The sequence below is a fragment of the Xiphophorus hellerii genome, chromosome 16, assembly GCF_003331165.1.
Source record: "Xiphophorus hellerii strain 12219 chromosome 16, Xiphophorus_hellerii-4.1, whole genome shotgun sequence".
Classification (NCBI taxonomy): domain Eukaryota; kingdom Metazoa; phylum Chordata; class Actinopteri; order Cyprinodontiformes; family Poeciliidae; genus Xiphophorus; species Xiphophorus hellerii.
The window spans coordinates 14,322,663-14,341,114 of NC_045687.1; the positions used below are offsets into that span (position 1 = coordinate 14,322,663).

The following is an 18,452-nucleotide window of genomic DNA, read 5'->3' on the forward strand; positions in this document are numbered from 1 at the left end:
GCAGCCATTTTAGTCGACACCTTCTTTGTTATGTTGGTCAGAAAAAGGGCCTGAGTGCTTCTGGTTGGGAATCAAAATTTCACTTCAAATTGGAACCGTGTCGGTGCTTTAGTCGTTAGGCAATTTATTGCCGCAATGTTGATATCGCTAAATAAAATCATTCATTACATCCTATAAACAAGCATATTATTTCAATATTTACTTAATTTGTAATTCTGTTGCTATAGTGCCCTGAAAATAGGTCTTGGTGTCTTTACCCACCTGCAGTCCAATAACCTTGACTACGGCAGTGTTAGCCCTGCTTACTGACTTTATTAGATAACAGATACAAAAAATAAATAAAATCATATTCCTATGCAGAAGAATACTGGAGTAAATACTGAGCTAATAGATAACTGAATTATTTTAGCCATTTCAATATTTCAGTCAATGATTAATACATATTCAATTATGTATTGAAGTTTGAGAATAATTTATGCAATGCTTATCATCAATTTTATTTGTCAGATATATTCATTACAGTGCAACACTACATATTTGGTTAATTTACTTCATTTTGCATTTGCAGAATATTTTTATTCATAACACTTTGCATTTTTTCCCTTGACTTTTGTGGGAGTCATAGATGGAAAACAATTAAAATTTTTATAGAATTAGAATCAATAGCCCTGTATCTTGACGAGCAGTGTAAACATTGAATATAATGTTCAAATGCCATTGCCAGAATGCAAAATTATCATTCCAAACATCATTTTATTATAATGTGTTGTTTTGTTAATTTCTCAATATAGTTGAATTGTGTATTAGTTCTGTCTGAAATTAAACTTAGTTTTATGTTTAGTGTTTTATTTTTAAACTATTCTGTTACAGCTGTGACTTTCTAGTTCAGCGTTGGGGTCATTTTAATTTGTCGTACTTAGAAAGTAAAAGTTGTTTCCTGACTTCAAATGTCATGTTGATGATGTGGTTGATTCTCCTGTAGCAGAGTGCGCCCGTTCCCCCGGCTCCTCCTCTGAAAGCTCAGACCAGCCCTCTGGCTAATATGTTCAACCACCAAGACAGCAACACAAGACAGCCTGCTCATACGCCGACCAAAAACAGCATAGGTAACATAGCTTTTAATGTAAAAATGTCTGTGTATTTTTTATTACTTTTCAATATGGATGCTGTAATTTCCCTAGAGCGGACTATTTTAGCTTGACTTGGTTTTGGATTGTGTTTTTTTCCCACTTGTTTTCAGTTTTACAAGCTTTCTACTTTTACAAATAGTATATATCCCTTGGCTGCATGCTTGTAACTCTGCCTTTTTGTTGAACTAATTACTATTAAAGTTGATTCACTGGCTTTAAAGGATGGACTTTAATTTTGAAGTAGTTTATTAAATCTGAGTTTAACAAGTGTTTTTACGTAAGATTAGGTACCTGAAAAATTATTAAAAACAATTTCACCTGTGTTGAGTGCTAATTATCAACACCAGCTGAACATACGCACCTCTAAGAGCTGATATAAGCTGCTTTTTTTTTTTCTTGTTATATTCCTGCGTCTTCTCCATCTCTCACTATTCTCTTCCTTTTCTCCCCCAGACCATGAAAACGGCGACGAGAACAATCTTGCCAGGTCTGTGTCCGTCGCCACAGGCCTCAACAGCATGGCGAGGAGGCCACGGGTGCGCACCATCTTCCCCCACACTGCTGGCAACAACAGCACGCTGCTCAGCTTTGATGAGGGAGACATCATTATCCTGCTCATCCCTGACGAGAGGGACGGTTGGATGTACGGCGAAATGGAAAAGAATGGAAAGTGAGTGTTAACTGCATGCTGTTGTCTGTTTGGCTGATGTGAGTTACCAAACTGTTTTGGTGTAATTTAAAGTGGTATCCAAAACTGAAAAGTATGATTGAAAGGGTGTGACTCATCCTAAACTGTTTCCAGGGATTTTATTAGCTCCCAACACCAGCTTCTCAGGTTACATTTAAAGGCTCCCTGTTAATATTAATAGCTATAAGGTTATAGCAATTACTACTCTCTGCTAGATGCGCTGTACATGGGCGTTGAAGAAGCGATCATACCACCAAAAGAAGAGATTAGCAAGCGAAGCTCCTGATTTAGTCTTGCGCTCATGACCGCTTGCCTTTTTGAGAATGTGTCATCATGAGCCATGATGAGGCACCTCTAATCACTGTGTCATGATGAGCCACTCCTCTTGTTCCTCTAAAGGGTGGAGGAATATGGAGGAATTTTCCTGCCATAATCCAAGAGCACACATGTTCAGTCTGAAAGCAGGATTTCATGTCTTTTGTTCTCAAAACTTTTAATTACCAGAGTTTTGCAAGCGAAAATTTGGTCCGAGCAGAGACTAAGTGTGAGCTCAAGGAGAGGTTTTGAGTGCAATCATTACAAGTTTTGAGAAGAAAGATATGAAGTCCTACTTTCAAAATAAAAATGTAAGCAAAAGTATTAAAAGTTTTGAGAACAAAAGACATGAAATCCTGCTTTCAATCTGAAAATGCGTGCTCTTGGATTATGGCAGGAAAATTCCTCCATATTCCTCCACCCTTTAATGTGGCCCATATTCGTATCTGGTTCTAATCTGTATTCTAACTGATTCACGTAAAAGTAAACCAAGCAAAGCCACACCAAGTATCAGAATCCATCCTGAGTAATCAGATCTGGGTTTGTTTGTTTTTGAGTGCAGATAAGCGTGATCACATTTCTGTTGTTCATCTTTCAAAATTTGAATCTAAATAAAGAAAATCTTTCAGTTGAATGTATGGTTATATTCATCATGACAAAAGGTAGTTAATAAAAATAATCCTGAATGATTGTTGCGTGTTTTCCCGCCCGTCTTCAGAGTTGCCTGGACACGATCGGATCGCTCAAGATCAGTCAGAACTGGAGTTTGAGTAGTGCACCGCCCTCAGTTGGCCTCTCATCTTGTTATTCTGACCATGTTTATTTCCTTACATGATTTTGTGGACTTGTCTTTGCTGGTTCATCTGTAAACTTGACAGATGAGGGGATAAGGTAAAGCTTGGCCCAAGGGTGGGATGTACAGCAGAAGCTGTGTGTGAGGGTGAGGAGTTCAGAACACCACCTGTTTGCCCACATATAAAATCAACAACAAAGCCTGCTCTCCCTCAAGATCTCTGACTCTTAAACAAAGATTTGTTCTGAATCCCAGCAAAGCGCGTTTGAATTTTAATCATTCATTAGGCTTGATCTCCGTTACCATCATGGGAAATTACCTGAAAAAAAAAAAAACAATCCTTCCAGAGTTGCTGTCAAATGTGAGGCTGCTGCCTCAAAGAAAACTTTGTTCTGGTTGCTGCTGGAGAGGCTCAACCAAAACACACAAAGGCCTGAATGTTGTCTCTCATCATGTTTATCGTCATATCTCTCGAGATGGGCATCATGCCTCACAGGAGGTGGTTGGCTGCTTCTTTCTTTTCAGAAAAAAACATTTCTGACAAATGTTTTCCACCAGCTGATCTGGAGATGGCTAAAATCATTCAGACATGCTAGCGCTGCTAATGGATTGAGGAATGTTAGATTAATTAGAAACCTTCCAGCAGACACACGTAGTCACATTTAGCTCATTGGTGCCTGACCACAAAATAGATGGGGAAATCTTAACATATAATAACATAAAATGAATAATGGTGTGTTGTGAGCTCACCTAACAGTGTTAGGTTTTTCCTCCATTGAAGCTAATATTCAAACTGTTTTATAATTCTGGGGCAAAATGTTTTCTTTCTTTTACTTTCACACCTACTTTTCCTACATAGAGAATCCCTTTAGAAAGTAAGAGTGCTCACTCCTTCATTTTTCTGTTTTGCAAACACACTCATTTTCCCCGAAGATAAGAGTTTTTATTTTTTCACTTTACAAAGGGCAATCACGCTCTGCAGTTTGACACTTTATCTTTCATATGTGGTGGTCCCCTTCTATTTTAGAGCTGTGTGGCTCCTCAGACTCCTTTTCTGTCTGAAACTGTTTCAAAGTCTCTCTTTGCTTTACAAACAAAAGCATTGAATGTTATTTATGTTTCATGTTTCTGACATATATGGGTTTTCTGCCTCTAAAATAGGATTAAAAACATTTTCTAATCATCTGAGCGGTACTAATACTATTGTGCTTATTTGTCTCCATTTGAAACAACAAGCTGTTTTTCTGAATTTGTTGAGTTGCTAGTAGCAACACATGTCATAAAAGTCAATGCTTTATTATTTTTTTTTCTTTTTGTGAACACCAGACCATGAGTAAACATTAGCATTTATTCATGAGTATGACTCAACAACATAGAATATCTTTGACACACAAAGAAAATGCCTGTTCTCCAAACCTCACACTTAAATATTAACCTTCATCCACAGTGAGGGAGAGGCTAATTCACATGCTGGTTAAACACAACTTTGCACCATGGTAGCACAATCACAAACAGACTAGCTTTGGGTCACATTGCTTATAACATTCAAATACTTGGATTAATTCTGAGTTTTGTTAAAGCTACACTAATTTTTTAGAGTCATCAGTAAGTTTTTTTTGTTTTGTTTTGGGTTTTTTTGCCGGACAAATTAGATTTCTAATCTAAATCCAGGTTCATGTTCTATACTTTAAAAAAGAAGGTTAAATTTCAAAATGCTGCAGCCTGCAAAAATCCACAGTGTTTACCTACCTGCCTGTTTAAAGCTGATTGGATAATAAAGCTGTGGCTGCACTTTCTATAAACAGAAAGCTCATGTGGCCATTTTATTTACACCAGCCTTCCAAGCTTAAAGCTGACTATTTTGACCATCTTTTTTTCTTACATCATTATTTGAATTGAAAAATAAAGTTTATTTTAGTTTGTGTGTGGGAAGGAACAAATGGTTTCTGTGTCCTCCATTTGGAAAAAAAATGCAACCAACCTTAGGAATTGACTTATTAAACCTATATTCTACATCTAGTTCATTATAAACGGTCTTGGTTTCGAAGGTTAATTTGTTGAAAGGTTACAATAATTTATACAAGTACTGATCTCTGTCTTTTGTTTAAAATGACAATAGAGCAAGTTCCTCAACAATGTTGTCTGAGTGACCTTTTGGTGTAACTGAGACTGTAGAGAAGACAGACATTATATATTTCTGAGTCTCCTTCCTTGTTTCTGTGTTTCAGGAGGGGCTGGTTCCCTTCATCTTACTGCCGCGCTGTCAATGAGCAGCTCGTGAATAACAACAGGTAAGGGGACTCTGCATTCCAGTCAGCACACACACATACTGGTAGGTTTCATGTTGCAGCCGGCTGTATTGTTGGCTGCGTTTCCTCTAGTTACTTCTATTGAAGTTATAACCTTTCTAATCCTGTGGGTTTTCACCTGTTGCTCAACTTTTGATTCCTGTTTGTTTAAAGTCACATTCTAGGAAAATGGATAATAAAAAAAGTGAGAAAGAAAGTTGGGCAGTTAATCCTTGACTGACCAACTTTTTCACATGTGTTGTTAGTTGGCCAGGCATTGGTTACAATCAGAACTTTTATATACTAACTCATTGTCGTCATGAATATGATACTTTGAGATTTTAATGGTTTGATTGGATTTGAAGCAAAGCCTCTTGATTGTAATCTACATAACCTATTTTGATGACAACTTTGCTTCCTGATGGACTACTACACCTGCTGATCGAGCATCTTCCACTTAATGATAAATTGGAGCAGTGGTGGTTCCTGGGTTCGTCTTGGTCATTTTTATTAATGTCCTTATATCTCATGTAGAGGATTTGGATCAAACGCTTCTCCTCCTCATCAGAAATGATTGTTTATTTTAACAGAGTAATGATCCCAAAATACAAAAATGTTGCTTTTGGAATGGATGACCCTCTCTAGCAATGAGTTTTTCATTGCTAGAGAGGGTCATTCCTACTGAAAAATGTGTGGACTAAGCTTAGCTGGTTTCATGCCAGGAAACCAGCTAATTTAAATACAGCTTTAAGTGTGCAGTTTCTCTGCAACTGACTAAAGGTCATGTATCCAAAACCCGTGTACTTCATGATTGTATTGACACTTCTGACCAGTTACCAAATTGATTTGATCCCTTTAATGGAAACCAAACACATATTGGAGCCACTTGGTAATAAAACTTTCTTCTCTTCTTGTCACATTTCTTCTCCTCCACCTGTTTCTCCATAGTGAGGCTACGGCCCCTCTCCGCAGCAGGAGCGTGGTCAACCTCCACCATCAAGATACAGAGACAGACGAGGCCACCATGGTGCTTCCCCCGACGGACTACTACAACATCAGGAGCAAACCCTTGTCCACCGTAAGCGTCGCTACAAATAACCACCAGCACTCCCCCACGCCCTCGGCAGCATCCTCCACCTCCTCTGATCAGAACTCGGTGAGTCAGCAGGCGGGAGACTTGGTCAGCGGCCATTTCTCTGACATTTTCACAGCTCTTAGAGGAGTCCTTTGAAATGTCGAGTCTCGTCCAGTTAAGCCAAGAGTTTAAAAAAAGCAGTTGTTTTGAGATTGATACCGTGTACAGAACAATCTAATCTGCTGTGTTCTGCCAAAGCTTTCTCCTTGTGCTGGCTCAGTTGGCTTTGTGAAGTTTATGTCTCACTTGATATCTGCAGCATCGTGGCTACAGTACCCTCAGCTGCACAGCCTTATCTTGACTGGTGATGAAGGTACTTGTATGTGTGTGTAGATGGTGTCCGATGAGCTTTATGTGTCTGTCCAGGAAACAGAAACACACACAGATATACTCGGTGTAGCATGGCGACACACAATCCAGTATTGGGATTCAGTAAGTCGTATACTGTTCAAATATTTTCAACTTGCACAGGGTACATATTTATTGTTTTATTTCTGAGATTTTTTATTCTCACTTTATTTGTGTGATAACTGCTTCTACTGCAGGTGTTAAAGGAACTTTGTCATACTTCAGGAAGTTGTCACCTTCACTTTACAGAGAGCAATTTAAATACAAAAAGTCCCCACCTCCCTCAAGTTGTATTACTACAACTATTCATATTAGACCTGCAAGAATCCGGTTTATCGAGGAAAATTACAAGGGAGAACCAAGAGGATCTGATGTCAGTCATTCATAACCTACAGTTACTGTAATCATCAGTTTGCATGTAAATTAGCCTGTTCTGGTTAAAAAGAAAAAAAGGAGGCAAAAAGGAAAAGTGAACAAAGCCTTGCAAATAATAATAATGCACCTGGAATTGTTCATTTTGTCACTTTACAACCACAAATTAAATTTTTTGGGGGGGAGAGGATGTGGGGTGAATTTTATGTAATAGACCAGCACAAAATAGCTTTTTTGTGAAGTGGAACAAAAGTTAAAAATCTATATTTTAACTATCATAATAAAAGAAAACCGCCCTTTCAACATTAGTGCTTTGGTGTGATGATGACGTGCTCAGGTTGTTGGTTTACCGTCTCATGTAGGCCAAAAAGGTTTGGCGTTATGAGCTTCTTTCTCCTCCACACTGCAAACTGGACTTTATTTCAGCAACAGCTTTCTTCTTGCCATTCTTCCGTAAGGGAGATTTGAAGAGTGCATGACTGAGTGGTCCTTGTGACTGATTCTCGGATCTGAGCTGTGGATCTTTGCAGCTCCTCCAGATTTACAATGACCGCTTCTCTTTATGCTGCTCTGCTTGCCATAGTTTAGGTTCCCATATTATGGAATCAGCAGTACTGATGTGTCTGATTTGGTCCCTCGTTCCTAACGATTGTGTTTGTTCTCTGGACAGCCATCACAAAACAGCTGGGTCTATTGTTAGATTAAATTATACACAGGTGGACTTCGTGTGATAATTAGGTTACCTCTGAAACATCAAATGAGATGGACAAGAGAGAATAATTAAGGCAATTTATCCTTTGGATAGTTTATTTATCCATTGTGAGCGAGTAGCAAAAGAAAATAATCCTTTTATGCCTTTTTGTTTTGGTTACCAAGAACAGAAAACACTGGACCACCATGATGCATATTGTTCAGTTTCAGTCCATTTCCTGTTAATTCCTATCGTTTTAACATAGGTTCATAGGATTTTCAAAATACCATTTGAAACATCGTAGTGACTAACCCAGATCCATTTTCTTTATAAAATAGAGATATCAGATAAATGGCTCTTTGACAGCCGTTTCTAGTTCCAGCACATTCACTTCTTTCCAAATGACCTTTCATTTGCATCGTATGCAAAGTCGCAGGCAAAGCTGTGGTTTTCTGTCTGCCAAAGCTTTTTAGTTTTTCCCAGCTGGACGGATGTAAATGCGTTTGCCGTATGACAGGGTCAAATGAGTCTTTATGATCACTTACACGCCATGTAAACGTATAGCTTGCTGCCTGCGCAGCAGCATGCTGCCGGTTAAGTGTTTCACACATTTTCCGACACTTTTAGATTTACATTCAGTGTACATCATTTCATAGTAGGAACTTTTTTCTCATTTGGTTTTGATTATCAACAGACAGTGTCGACAGACATTATCAACAGTGTTATCAACAGACCTACATTGCAGGGGACAAATGTTTTTTCCATAACTGGCTGGAAGTTATTTTGGAATTTCACTCGGATGAACCCGACACCTTTCTTCCATCTCTGCCACTCATTCCTCTTTGTTTTTCTCACAGCTATTTCAAGATCTGACTCGCTTGTTCATTCATCTTCATCCTTCAATCTTTTTTCAGTCTCATACCTCTGCTGCAGCACACAGAGAGCCTGATTACCGAACAGACTTGTGTGGGAAAAAACCTCTAACTGTACATTAGATTATAAAACGCTGGTTTATGTTCAGCGAAGTGTCCAAGTGGGTGGCTGTTATGTTGGTAGAAAACTTGTAGCTGCAGCGAGCTTGAATTTTCCTCACTTTTATAAAGTATTGTTGTTTTCTAACAATGTGTACATTTTTGTCACCTATAAAGTGTAAAGTATTTGTTTTTCTTGCTAGCTGATAAACCCTGAGTTTTTTTTTAATCACATTCTTTCATCTGCTTTGAGACAAAAACTGATCCCAATCTGTATCAGTCTGATGCAGGTTGGTCCAGATCAGGTGTGAAGAGAGAGATGTCACAGTGGGGGTGGGAATGGGGAAGTGGGGGAGGTGAGGTTACCCTGGAATGCTCTTTCACCTTGACAAAAAATGCAACCTCACTGGTTTTGTTTTTAAAAAAAAGATAACAAGTCACAGGAATCAATAGATAGGGAAGAAGAGAGAGCTACTCAAGTAATCAAGAGAGAAGACTAGAGGCAAACTTCTATTTAGCATATGTAAGCTGGGTATTGGAGAAAAAAGTATAGTGAAGAAAATGATCAGAGCCCCTGGAATTTCTATCCACTTCTGCCGTCTTGTGGACATTCTTGGCACTGCAGGCTAAAGCGCCTTTCAGACTGTTGACTGAAACCATAACTACTAGTTAAAATCCACCAAATACTTTTGCTTGGAGCTGCAAAATGTTAGTATTGCAAAAGACTGCTTGGACAAATATTAGCTTATCATATGAGTACAAGCCAAGGCATTCAAGTTTGCCTGTTTAATTCAGTAAAAGCACAGATTTAGGAATCCACATTAAGATGTAGCATCAAGAAGTAATAACAAATTTGTTGTCCCTTTTTATGCAAACTTGCATAAAGGCTAACTTATAACGGCAAACATTTACGTTGGTCATTGTGGAGCAAAGTTGAATTTTCAGACGCTCCAGGCTCCACGAGTTGACTTGTGATGCAACAAAACTTGCATTTGCATGCCAACGTCAGACCTATTTGTCCGTTGTTTTTATTCCTATAGAGTGTGTTTACGGATTATAAACTCACACAACTAAAACCCAAGTTATGTAACCTCAGAGGTTTGGCAGTAATGAAAAGTATTCCTACTTTCCCCATTTTCCCTCAAAATAAGCAAAACTGTTGTTTGAAATTGATGTCAAAGTCCAACACAAAGTAGCACATCGTTGCCAAGTGGAAGGAAAAGGATGACCGGACTTTAAAACATGTCACAAAATAAATGAATGAAAAGCAAAAATACACAGTGGGATGGTTGGCAGTGTTAGCTTTCCTCCGCGTATTGCTTTTTGTATGATGTAGACGATTAGCCTCTGACGCCTTCTGTGTTTAGATTTTAGGCGGTTGGATGCTATTCTCTTGATTTTATTTAGGGTTATTGGGCTAAGTGGGGCTTAATACATACACATTTTATGACTTCTCTGCTTTCTATTTAAGAATTTTCAAAAGACATTCATCTTTCACATCCCTCTTCGTAATTATCCACTATGTGTTGGTCTGCACAAAATTCCATTAAATTGATTGTGGTTGTAATATGACAAAAGGTGGGAAGGTTTAAAAGAGAAAAGCTTTTTCAGTGGATCGTAAAACCTAGCTTGCTACAGGAAACATTTGCATGGTTCACTGTGTAGCAGACCTGAATTTCTTGAAACTCCAGGTTCTACATGAGTCCGTGTGACGTAACAGTTTTTGCACGCTGATGTCAAACCCATTCATCCGATCGTCCATTCTTGTGCAGTCCATAAAACTGTTTTCGGATTGTAAACTTGCCCACGTTTGAATCAGTGTAACTGTGACATCAGCAGCAAGGTGTTGTCGTCATGTGCGTTTTTATGATGTATCATGGTGTTGTGCTTCATTGTGAACTTTTACATCAAGCTGCTTGCCCTTGATGCAGACAATGACGTGTGTGTTTTGTCCACAGGCCGAACAGTCTAACGGCACCTCGAGACCTCCGCCTGCTTTCCTCGCGTAGGTTGCATAATATCAACATTTGCTTTTGTTGCACTCAAACTTGTGTTAACCGCGCATATTGTCTGCTCTTCACAGCGGAGGAAATCCATTTGCAACAGTCAGGCTACGACCAACTGTGACTAACGATCGCTCTGCGCCCGTCATCTGATCTCCAACATTTCCATCCATCTCCGAGCTCATCGTTTGACCCTCTGCCTTTCTGGTCCAGCAGTTTCTCCTGGGTCAGGGCGGAGGGGCAAAAAGGCCATTTGAATCTGCTACGAACTGATACGGTAAACTAAGTATTTTAGTACCTGAACCGATGCCTATTTATGATATATAAATTTTCTATGGCTATATTTTAGTCGGTCTGTGTGTGTCGGTGAGATTTAAATGGACACATCTTAACTTGCACTTGAGACATGGATGAATTAAAAACTGCTCAAAGAGAATCTTGTGATGTATTTATGCCGTTGATGTTGCTTGTCTGACTGTTAGAAACCATTCTATGGTTAGAAAACAATACTGTGGAGGACTACTACATTTCAGGCTTTAATCTGTAAACTGTTGAAAATCACTAGACATGTTTTGAGGAAAAAGATTATGTAAAAATGTCCTAAAAGGCACAGAAGGATTTGCTTTGATCCTCTTGTACATTTAACTGATTCTCTGTTATCCAATGCCTGTTGGGCCATTTTCTTTTTTTTTTGTAATGTGGACACTTGTGCCTTAATACTACATACATACTGTAAAGTATCTTACCTGTACTTTATCCCATCTGTGCATTTCTGATACAATCAGATGGTAAAACTACACGTATGCTTTTCCATCATTCATCACATCCTTATAATTTGCTATGTAACAAATAAAGATTTATTTCTTCAGTTTGTTTTTATTTACAGACGTTTTCTGAAGTACTCGTACTCAAGCGGTTTTATATTTAGTCACGGTACATCTGTGTTTTAACAGAAATGGTGCAGTTTACTAATTGCGTGACTTCTGAAAGACTGGATTTTATAAGGGCCACAATATTTCTGTATGCAAGCAAAACAGAAGTTTGTGGTTTAAGTGTGAAGTTAAAGGGGTTTGAATAACATTGCAAGAAAAGAAAAATCCAAGACACAAATAGCATTACTTTTTAATTACAGTAACTCATATAAAAAGTAAGAACTTCAATCATAAGAGCGTGCTTAGTGTGTTTTCCAACGCCATTTCTCTTTTTTTCCCTCATACCAGTAATTTTAATTTTATTACTTATTCCGACATGAACACATTTTCAGGATCCTGCAGCGGAGGAAGACATGGACATTCTCAGCTGATTGTCTGGCTGGGAGGAAAGTTGATTTGTCATAGAAATATGGAGTTGAAAATTTGAGGATATAAGATACTTCAGCCTTTACTCAATCCTCTAGAGGTTAAAAGAGGAGCTTGCGCTTTAACAAAAACAGTCCTCAAAGTAAATCCAAAGTCAAAACGATGAGGTCGTAAAAGTCGAGGGCATGTCAGATTGTGTGTACCTGAGGTCTGCATTGGCCCTGGAGAAGCTCAACCCAGCAGAATCATCATTGGACAAACTGTCAGTGCAAAATATGGCCCCAAGAAATGATCTCAACAAAAAAACAAAACAAAAAAAAAACAGGCAAAATGCTTCGTCAGGCATAAGTCCATTGTTTGAGCCAGAGAAGGTAATGTCCATAAGATAATCCTTTTTTTTTTTTTTCCTTAAATCACAGCATTATCTCAATGCCTATGTGGAACATACTGAGCCATGCATACATTTGAAACAAAAAAAAGCAGAGTACAAAGTTAACTAAAATATGGCAGCGGCAAGCAAATAAAGAAAAATATTAAGACCAAAAAAAAAAGTTTAATTGGCTCTGACTATGAAAATAAAGAATCTGTTCAGATTCCCTAAACATTTACAAAAAAAAAAAAAAACTGATGGCATCTGATTACTCTGTATGAAGCAAAGGCACTGACAACAGCTGGAAACTTGTGATAAAATACATCCTAAACCTGCAGATGAAAAACAGATTTCATTGACTGTAATTTGTTTTGCAATCTATCTTTTGTTGGTTTTTTTTATATATATAAACTCTGTATGCGTGTGAATGAGAGAAGTGCGTGAAAGAGCTGCGGTTTGGTCCCTCTAGCCAAAGGTGGCGCCACAGTTGGGACACCTCCTCTGACGCAGAGCAAAGCAGAAGAGGATGCCCAGAGGGAAGAAGAAGATGGCACACAGGATCCCCAGGCAGGTGAAGTCGTCCTCAAGGACTCCAACCCTGTGGAAGAGATGGATTGATGGCTTCTAGTGTTTTAAAAGGAAACAGTTTTAACGTTCTATGTAATCATGTGGAACAGGAGGCAGCAAACTTTACAACTCAGCGAGTCAAAGTTGTCCTCTTTGGTTTTGCTCAAAAAAAATTGCTTCCAAGATGCAAAAACTAAATGGACCTAAAAGAATTCTTAACTTTTAAACTACCGGTACTATAGAAATTTAGATAACTGTTAAAATTATAACACCTATTTGATTTTTTTTTTATCTAAATCAAAATCTGTTGAAGATCAGGTATGAAGTGTTCTACAAAGTAAACAATAAATTGCATCAGTTTTTGTTTAGATTTTACAATATAGAATAAGAAATTGACAAAAAAAAAATCAGTTTTTATTTTAACTTTATTTGCACAGGCTGCCTTATAGAGACTCAACATCTTAATTTACAAGAGAGACCCGTTTTGATTTTTTTTTAAATCATTTTCTATTCCTAATTTATTGAAATAAAAAGCAGGAAAAAATAATTTCATGCCATTCTCCTTTGTACGTTCAATTCATATACAGTGCTAAAAACCCAGCAGGGATTAAGTTTGGCTTTTGTTACTTTTATTAAGTTTGTCCAAAAAGTCTTAGAATTTGTCAATAAATGCCAAATTTGTAAAGAAAAGTAACATGAATTTAGCAGCAGAGTTGAATATCCAAGTTGCAGACGTTAAAAACTTGTAAAAATTAAAAAAAATAAAACGTCTTGTTTATTACATATCTGTTCCTAATCAGCTTTGACCCAGAGTGACACTAAAAAAAAACAAACAGCTAACTGCATCTTATGACTTCAACACAAAAACCACAGTGGCCTGAGGCCTTTTTTAAGGAATTAGAAGACAGGAAGTGAAAGGCTAAGTTTAAAAAGGTCCAACTTATAAACATAAGGGTGTTTTAACGAGAATAATACTTTCCCTCAAGTACACTATGAATTTAAGAATTTGTTTTGACATTCTACTAACTCTACTTTGGCATACAACTCAAGCTCACTCAGGTTGGATAGAGAGCTTCTGTGAACATCAATTTTAAGAAGTCTTGCCACAGCTCTCTCACTGGGTTCGCTCTGACTGGCCTATTCTAACTATATTCTGATCTAAACTGTCCTACTGTAGCTCTGGATGCATGTTAAGGGTCTTTCTGCAAATCAGCTGCAAACAGATTTTCCTCCAAACAGTTTGCCCATCGACTCTGACCAGCTCCTGGCTACTGTATGTGGCCACCGGCTCTCAAGATGGCAAAAACACCAACTAGCATCGGAGGAAGCTTTTCAGGAAACAGAAGTGGAAAGTCAGATTTAAAGTAGGTACAATTTAGAATCCTACCAAGTAAAAACTCTGCTTTGAGTTGTTTAAAATTAAACTATTGCTAGGTTAAGATTAGCAAGAAAGTAGTGTATGTTTGGTCTATCATTGCATCACTCCGCTTCCTGCAGTGCAATTTCTTCAAGTGTTTGCACAAGGTATTTGTAACACTGATGTCAGAAAGAAGAACTATGACTGATGCTATTCATTATTTTTGTGATTAATAGGAAAACGAAGCTCCACTCTAGTTTTAGTTACATTAGTATGCCGAGTTTCAGATGCAGCCAGATTGGAAGGATAGAGAGCAAACGCTCCATGTTTCCTGGAACAAACTGATTACGTTGTTATGAACCAATCAAAGGAAGTGTCCATCATGTGTCGGTAAAGAATGTCAACTACAACCTGTTTGGTTTGTTCCAGAAAAATTAACACCACTTAGTCATCGTTCCATTTTACTTTCCCATCCGTGTGACTTGAACCCTATCGCTACCTTTGGCCCCATCACATGTCCATGGGGCGAAGTCAGCTGACTGACAGGACATTGACTCACCACAGTGAAACTCCCAAAACTGAATGTCATACTCACTCATCTTATCTACACTGATAGCTTCCCGATAGGTGAAACGGCAATAAAAAAAATAAATACAGAACAACCCCAGCAAACTCTGTGAGCACATGACGCTCTGTATTGTTCTGCATGAAGAATGGCTAGTTATGGGTTTCAGACACTTTGTCATTTGTGGGTCCTCACCTGCAAGCTGGGCAGCCTCCCACCACCACTACAGACGGCTGGATGATGGCATAGGTCGATGTGTAGGGTTGCTGGGAAACAGCGGGGCCCATCTGAGCCGGTGGGTATCCTGGAAGGCCCCGAAAAAATGTGTCATGTTATCATTTTGTGTCGACATGAATCAAATTAAAATAAATAAGAGAATCTGGACTCAGATCTGAAGCACGGAATTCGCTTGATATTTAATTATACGTGTTGCTGTAAATCGACTATTATTTATTTAAAGTTATTCTAAAAGTTTAATCACCTACAGATTCTTTGTCGGGGTGAAAGTAGTGATTTCAATACATTTTAGGATCATCCCCATTTTACCTCGCATCGCATCTTTTAAACAATGTCATTTTTAATCAATCAAAAATAAGTGCACTGTTGGTTGACGAGTTCTTAATTCTGAGGCATTTCATGAATAAGAAAAATAAATTCACATTTTTGCTTCTTGGCCAGCAAATTACCAAGGTGATAAAACAGGAGTGTTTGATTATGCTTCCATATTTTGACACATGTCAATTTGTCAGTTCTTTTACTTTTCAAAACACATTATTATAAATTCGCCATTTAAAAAGGGGGCAAATATTAAATTCATGACACTTCTTTATAAATTTCATAATGTCTGAGATGTAGAGTTGGGTCCTATTCATACCCTTGTCAAATTTAAGCTTAAAATAATATTTTAATTTGAATGCGTTCCTCCTGATAATCTCCTTTCCCCTTAGTTTTATGCTGGCTATAAATTTACTACCTGTATATAGAGGAACCTGCGCCACATTTCCTCTTTGATGTCTAAAAATTTATACGCTAATCAAGTATAATAATCAGGTATTATAAATTAAAAAATGGCAGTGTGTGTTAACTGGACATACGGAAACAGTCAGGCTCATTCCAATGTAAGGAGTCATGTCTATTGTTTCTGACCACTTGTATGCAGGTCAGATTGTGCAATTGAGAACTTTGACACTTTAATCAGGCTTACAGCTGCGCGCACACCTGCTGTGTGATGACAAGTTGACACGTACTGGTTTAATCTACCAGAAAGGAGGCAGCTCAGTAAAAAAAACAAAAAAAAAACAGGAAACTTCATGCGATTACAAGAACCAGGAGTTTGTTTTTTGTGCACTTCCTGCATAGACTCATACAATCACAGTCGGGGAATGGCTTCCTACCTCACATTAAACCAACACATTTAGAGAAACAATTGCACCAAACATAAAGCGTTTAATTTTTTTTAAGACGAGTAAAGGTCATTTAATAGCACAGTTTGCTTACCTTTTAATTTATTCTAATAATTAGCATCACAATCATTTCTCTTCACAAACTGCGCATGCGAAACTGGTAACTAAACCTTCAAAGGCAATTTAAAACCTCTGTAAAAAAAAAAAAAAAAGGTTAAACAAAACGTGCAATAAAGCCTCGTTTTCCCTGTGAAAGCGAGCAGCAGTTAAATTCATCGTCTCCCTCCTGGAGAGTTAACTTTCTGCTCAGTGAGGGAAATAAACAGAGCTGCTTGCCTGGGCCATCCGGGTAGTGGTAGGGCGGCGGGGCCGCAGCGGGGATGGCTCCGTAGCCGTGTGGCTGCTGCGGCGGCGGGCCGTACTCATGCGCCCCCGGAACGGCGTTGTAGGCGGGAGGTCTGTCCTGAAGGAGAGGTTTGTTGTCCACCATCTCACCCGACGGACCGTGTCCTTATCTCGTCTTTTTGTGTCTTGCTCCTTAAGCGAACAAAGTAGGAGTAACAAAAAAATATTTTTGACTACTTGGCTTTTGTCAACCAAAACGCTGTGCGATGCTGGCTGAGGCTTCGTGGCGGAAAACACAAAGAAAATGCGCTGCGCAAAAATGAAACTTCGTCTCTCTCCATGCGCCAACTTTGTCTGAAGCGACGCAACAACCCCAAGTCTTCACCAAATGTCCTCCGTTACAACGGGAATGATCCGAGTTGTTATGGAAACGGCTAACTTAATTCCATTTCAGTGTATGAAGTTGGTCCTTCGGTGCCCAAAGAGCAGCTATGCACCATCGTAGCGCCTAAAAACTCAGCTAGAAGTCAGAAAGGCTTTTGCTTTCTGTCTGGATTGTCACAAGAGAAGAATCATGTGATGGGCTGCTGTTGCGCCTCTGCGCATTGAAAGGCTTCTTAAAGGGATAGCGCACAAAAACAAAGTATGTATGGCAAACCGTATATGTACATATTTAATGTATACCTGTAAATGTCGCAAAACCAAAGTACTTGATGGTGGCCATGTGTATATATAATCTATCCCTTCGCAAGGCAATACACTGATCTCTATGCATGTCTATGGCAGGCCCCAATGATACGCGTTATTAAAGATGTAGAATAAAAATAAAATCAGCTTGCCATACCCTGCTGCGTGCAGCTCACTGCAGCGCCAACCTCTTCAACACAGAGGACAACATTGCCTCCTGTCGCCAGCTGATTTTAATAATAGCATTTATTATTATCATTGGAATAATAAGCAGCTGGTTTATCTCTGAAAACATCACCAACTCTGTTTACTCGTTTTCATAAACCCATAATTTGGAACATCTGTGGGTTCATATGGTTTATTGAACCAGAGGATGAGACTATAAGGGAAATAACCATTAAATAACTACAGGAGAGTGTACACAAATATCTGATAATAGCTATAATATCTGATAATAGTTACTTTTTATCATTTTTGTTTTAATATTTCACAGGTTATGCTGTTAATACGTGGACAAACACTTATTCCGCAAAACGTACAAGTCATTTTGTCTCTTTGAAGTTATTCACTAAAACAATGTTAGCCTGTTTATTGACCTACTTTATGGTCAGAAAATGTTTGGACACTTTTAAATTTCTGTTTTCAACTCAAATAACTTCCACCTGTAGGTTCAATGGGCTTCATTTATGAGAGGAAATCAAAGGAACAAAACACAAAACCTGTTTTTTTTATATATATTATACCCCCTCCCCCACCCCCCTGCACGGTTTATTGCAGATTCTGAAAGTTTGAGATGAACTATGCTGATACTTAGCATGTAAATATTTCAAATACTTTAAATCTTTTGAAGTCATGGTTTCCAACTTATTTCACATACAGATTAAAGTTTCACGGTGAATAGATTATTTTGCTGCCCTTTTAAATAGTTAAACAGCCATCAGTTGTGAGGAACTCTTTCACCGCTCACATGATAGGCACAAAGCAGTAAACATCGATGCTATGTTGAAAATATTTTTGCATTAAGTAATATTGTGGCATAATAGAAGTTGTAGCAAACAAAATTCTTCAGTCTGTATATTGATCAGAAGATAAGGTGTCTGTTTGTTTTATGGTGTTTTGTGACACC

At 38.3% G+C, this 18,452-nt stretch overlaps 2 protein-coding genes across 5 annotated transcripts in view; one reads left to right on the forward strand and one right to left on the reverse strand.

Moving 5' to 3' along the window:
• The window catches only part of baiap2l1b (BAR/IMD domain containing adaptor protein 2 like 1b), a 32,773-nt gene extending 21,171 nt beyond the window's left edge, over positions 1–11,602 (forward strand). For 2 of the 4 annotated variants that reach the window (XM_032586647.1, XM_032586648.1), the window contains exons 9-14: positions 983–1,106; positions 1,584–1,800; positions 5,155–5,217; positions 6,163–6,370; positions 10,690–10,736; positions 10,815–11,602. In XM_032586647.1, coding sequence (XP_032442538.1) covers positions 983–1,106; positions 1,584–1,800; positions 5,155–5,217; positions 6,163–6,370; positions 10,690–10,736; positions 10,815–10,887 — 732 coding nt within the window. In that variant the 3' untranslated portion in view covers positions 10,888–11,602. Of the gene's footprint in view, positions 1–982; positions 1,107–1,583; positions 1,801–5,154; positions 5,218–6,162; positions 6,371–6,608; positions 6,663–10,689; positions 10,737–10,814 lie in introns of all 4 variants that reach the window. The other 2 variants (XR_004342322.1, XM_032586649.1) reach the window with 2 other exon arrangements.
• Positions 11,603–11,840: 238 nt separating this feature from the next.
• Positions 11,841–17,244, reverse strand: bri3 (brain protein I3). The gene is made up of 3 exons (XM_032586650.1): positions 16,631–17,244; positions 15,087–15,195; positions 11,841–13,000 (listed from the first exon to the last, which is right to left on the reverse strand). Exons 1-3 carry the CDS (start codon positions 16,782–16,784, stop codon positions 12,868–12,870), a joined length of 396 nt encoding a protein of 131 aa, XP_032442541.1. The 5' UTR covers positions 16,785–17,244; the 3' UTR covers positions 11,841–12,867.
• Positions 17,245–18,452: the final 1,208 nt, after the last annotated feature.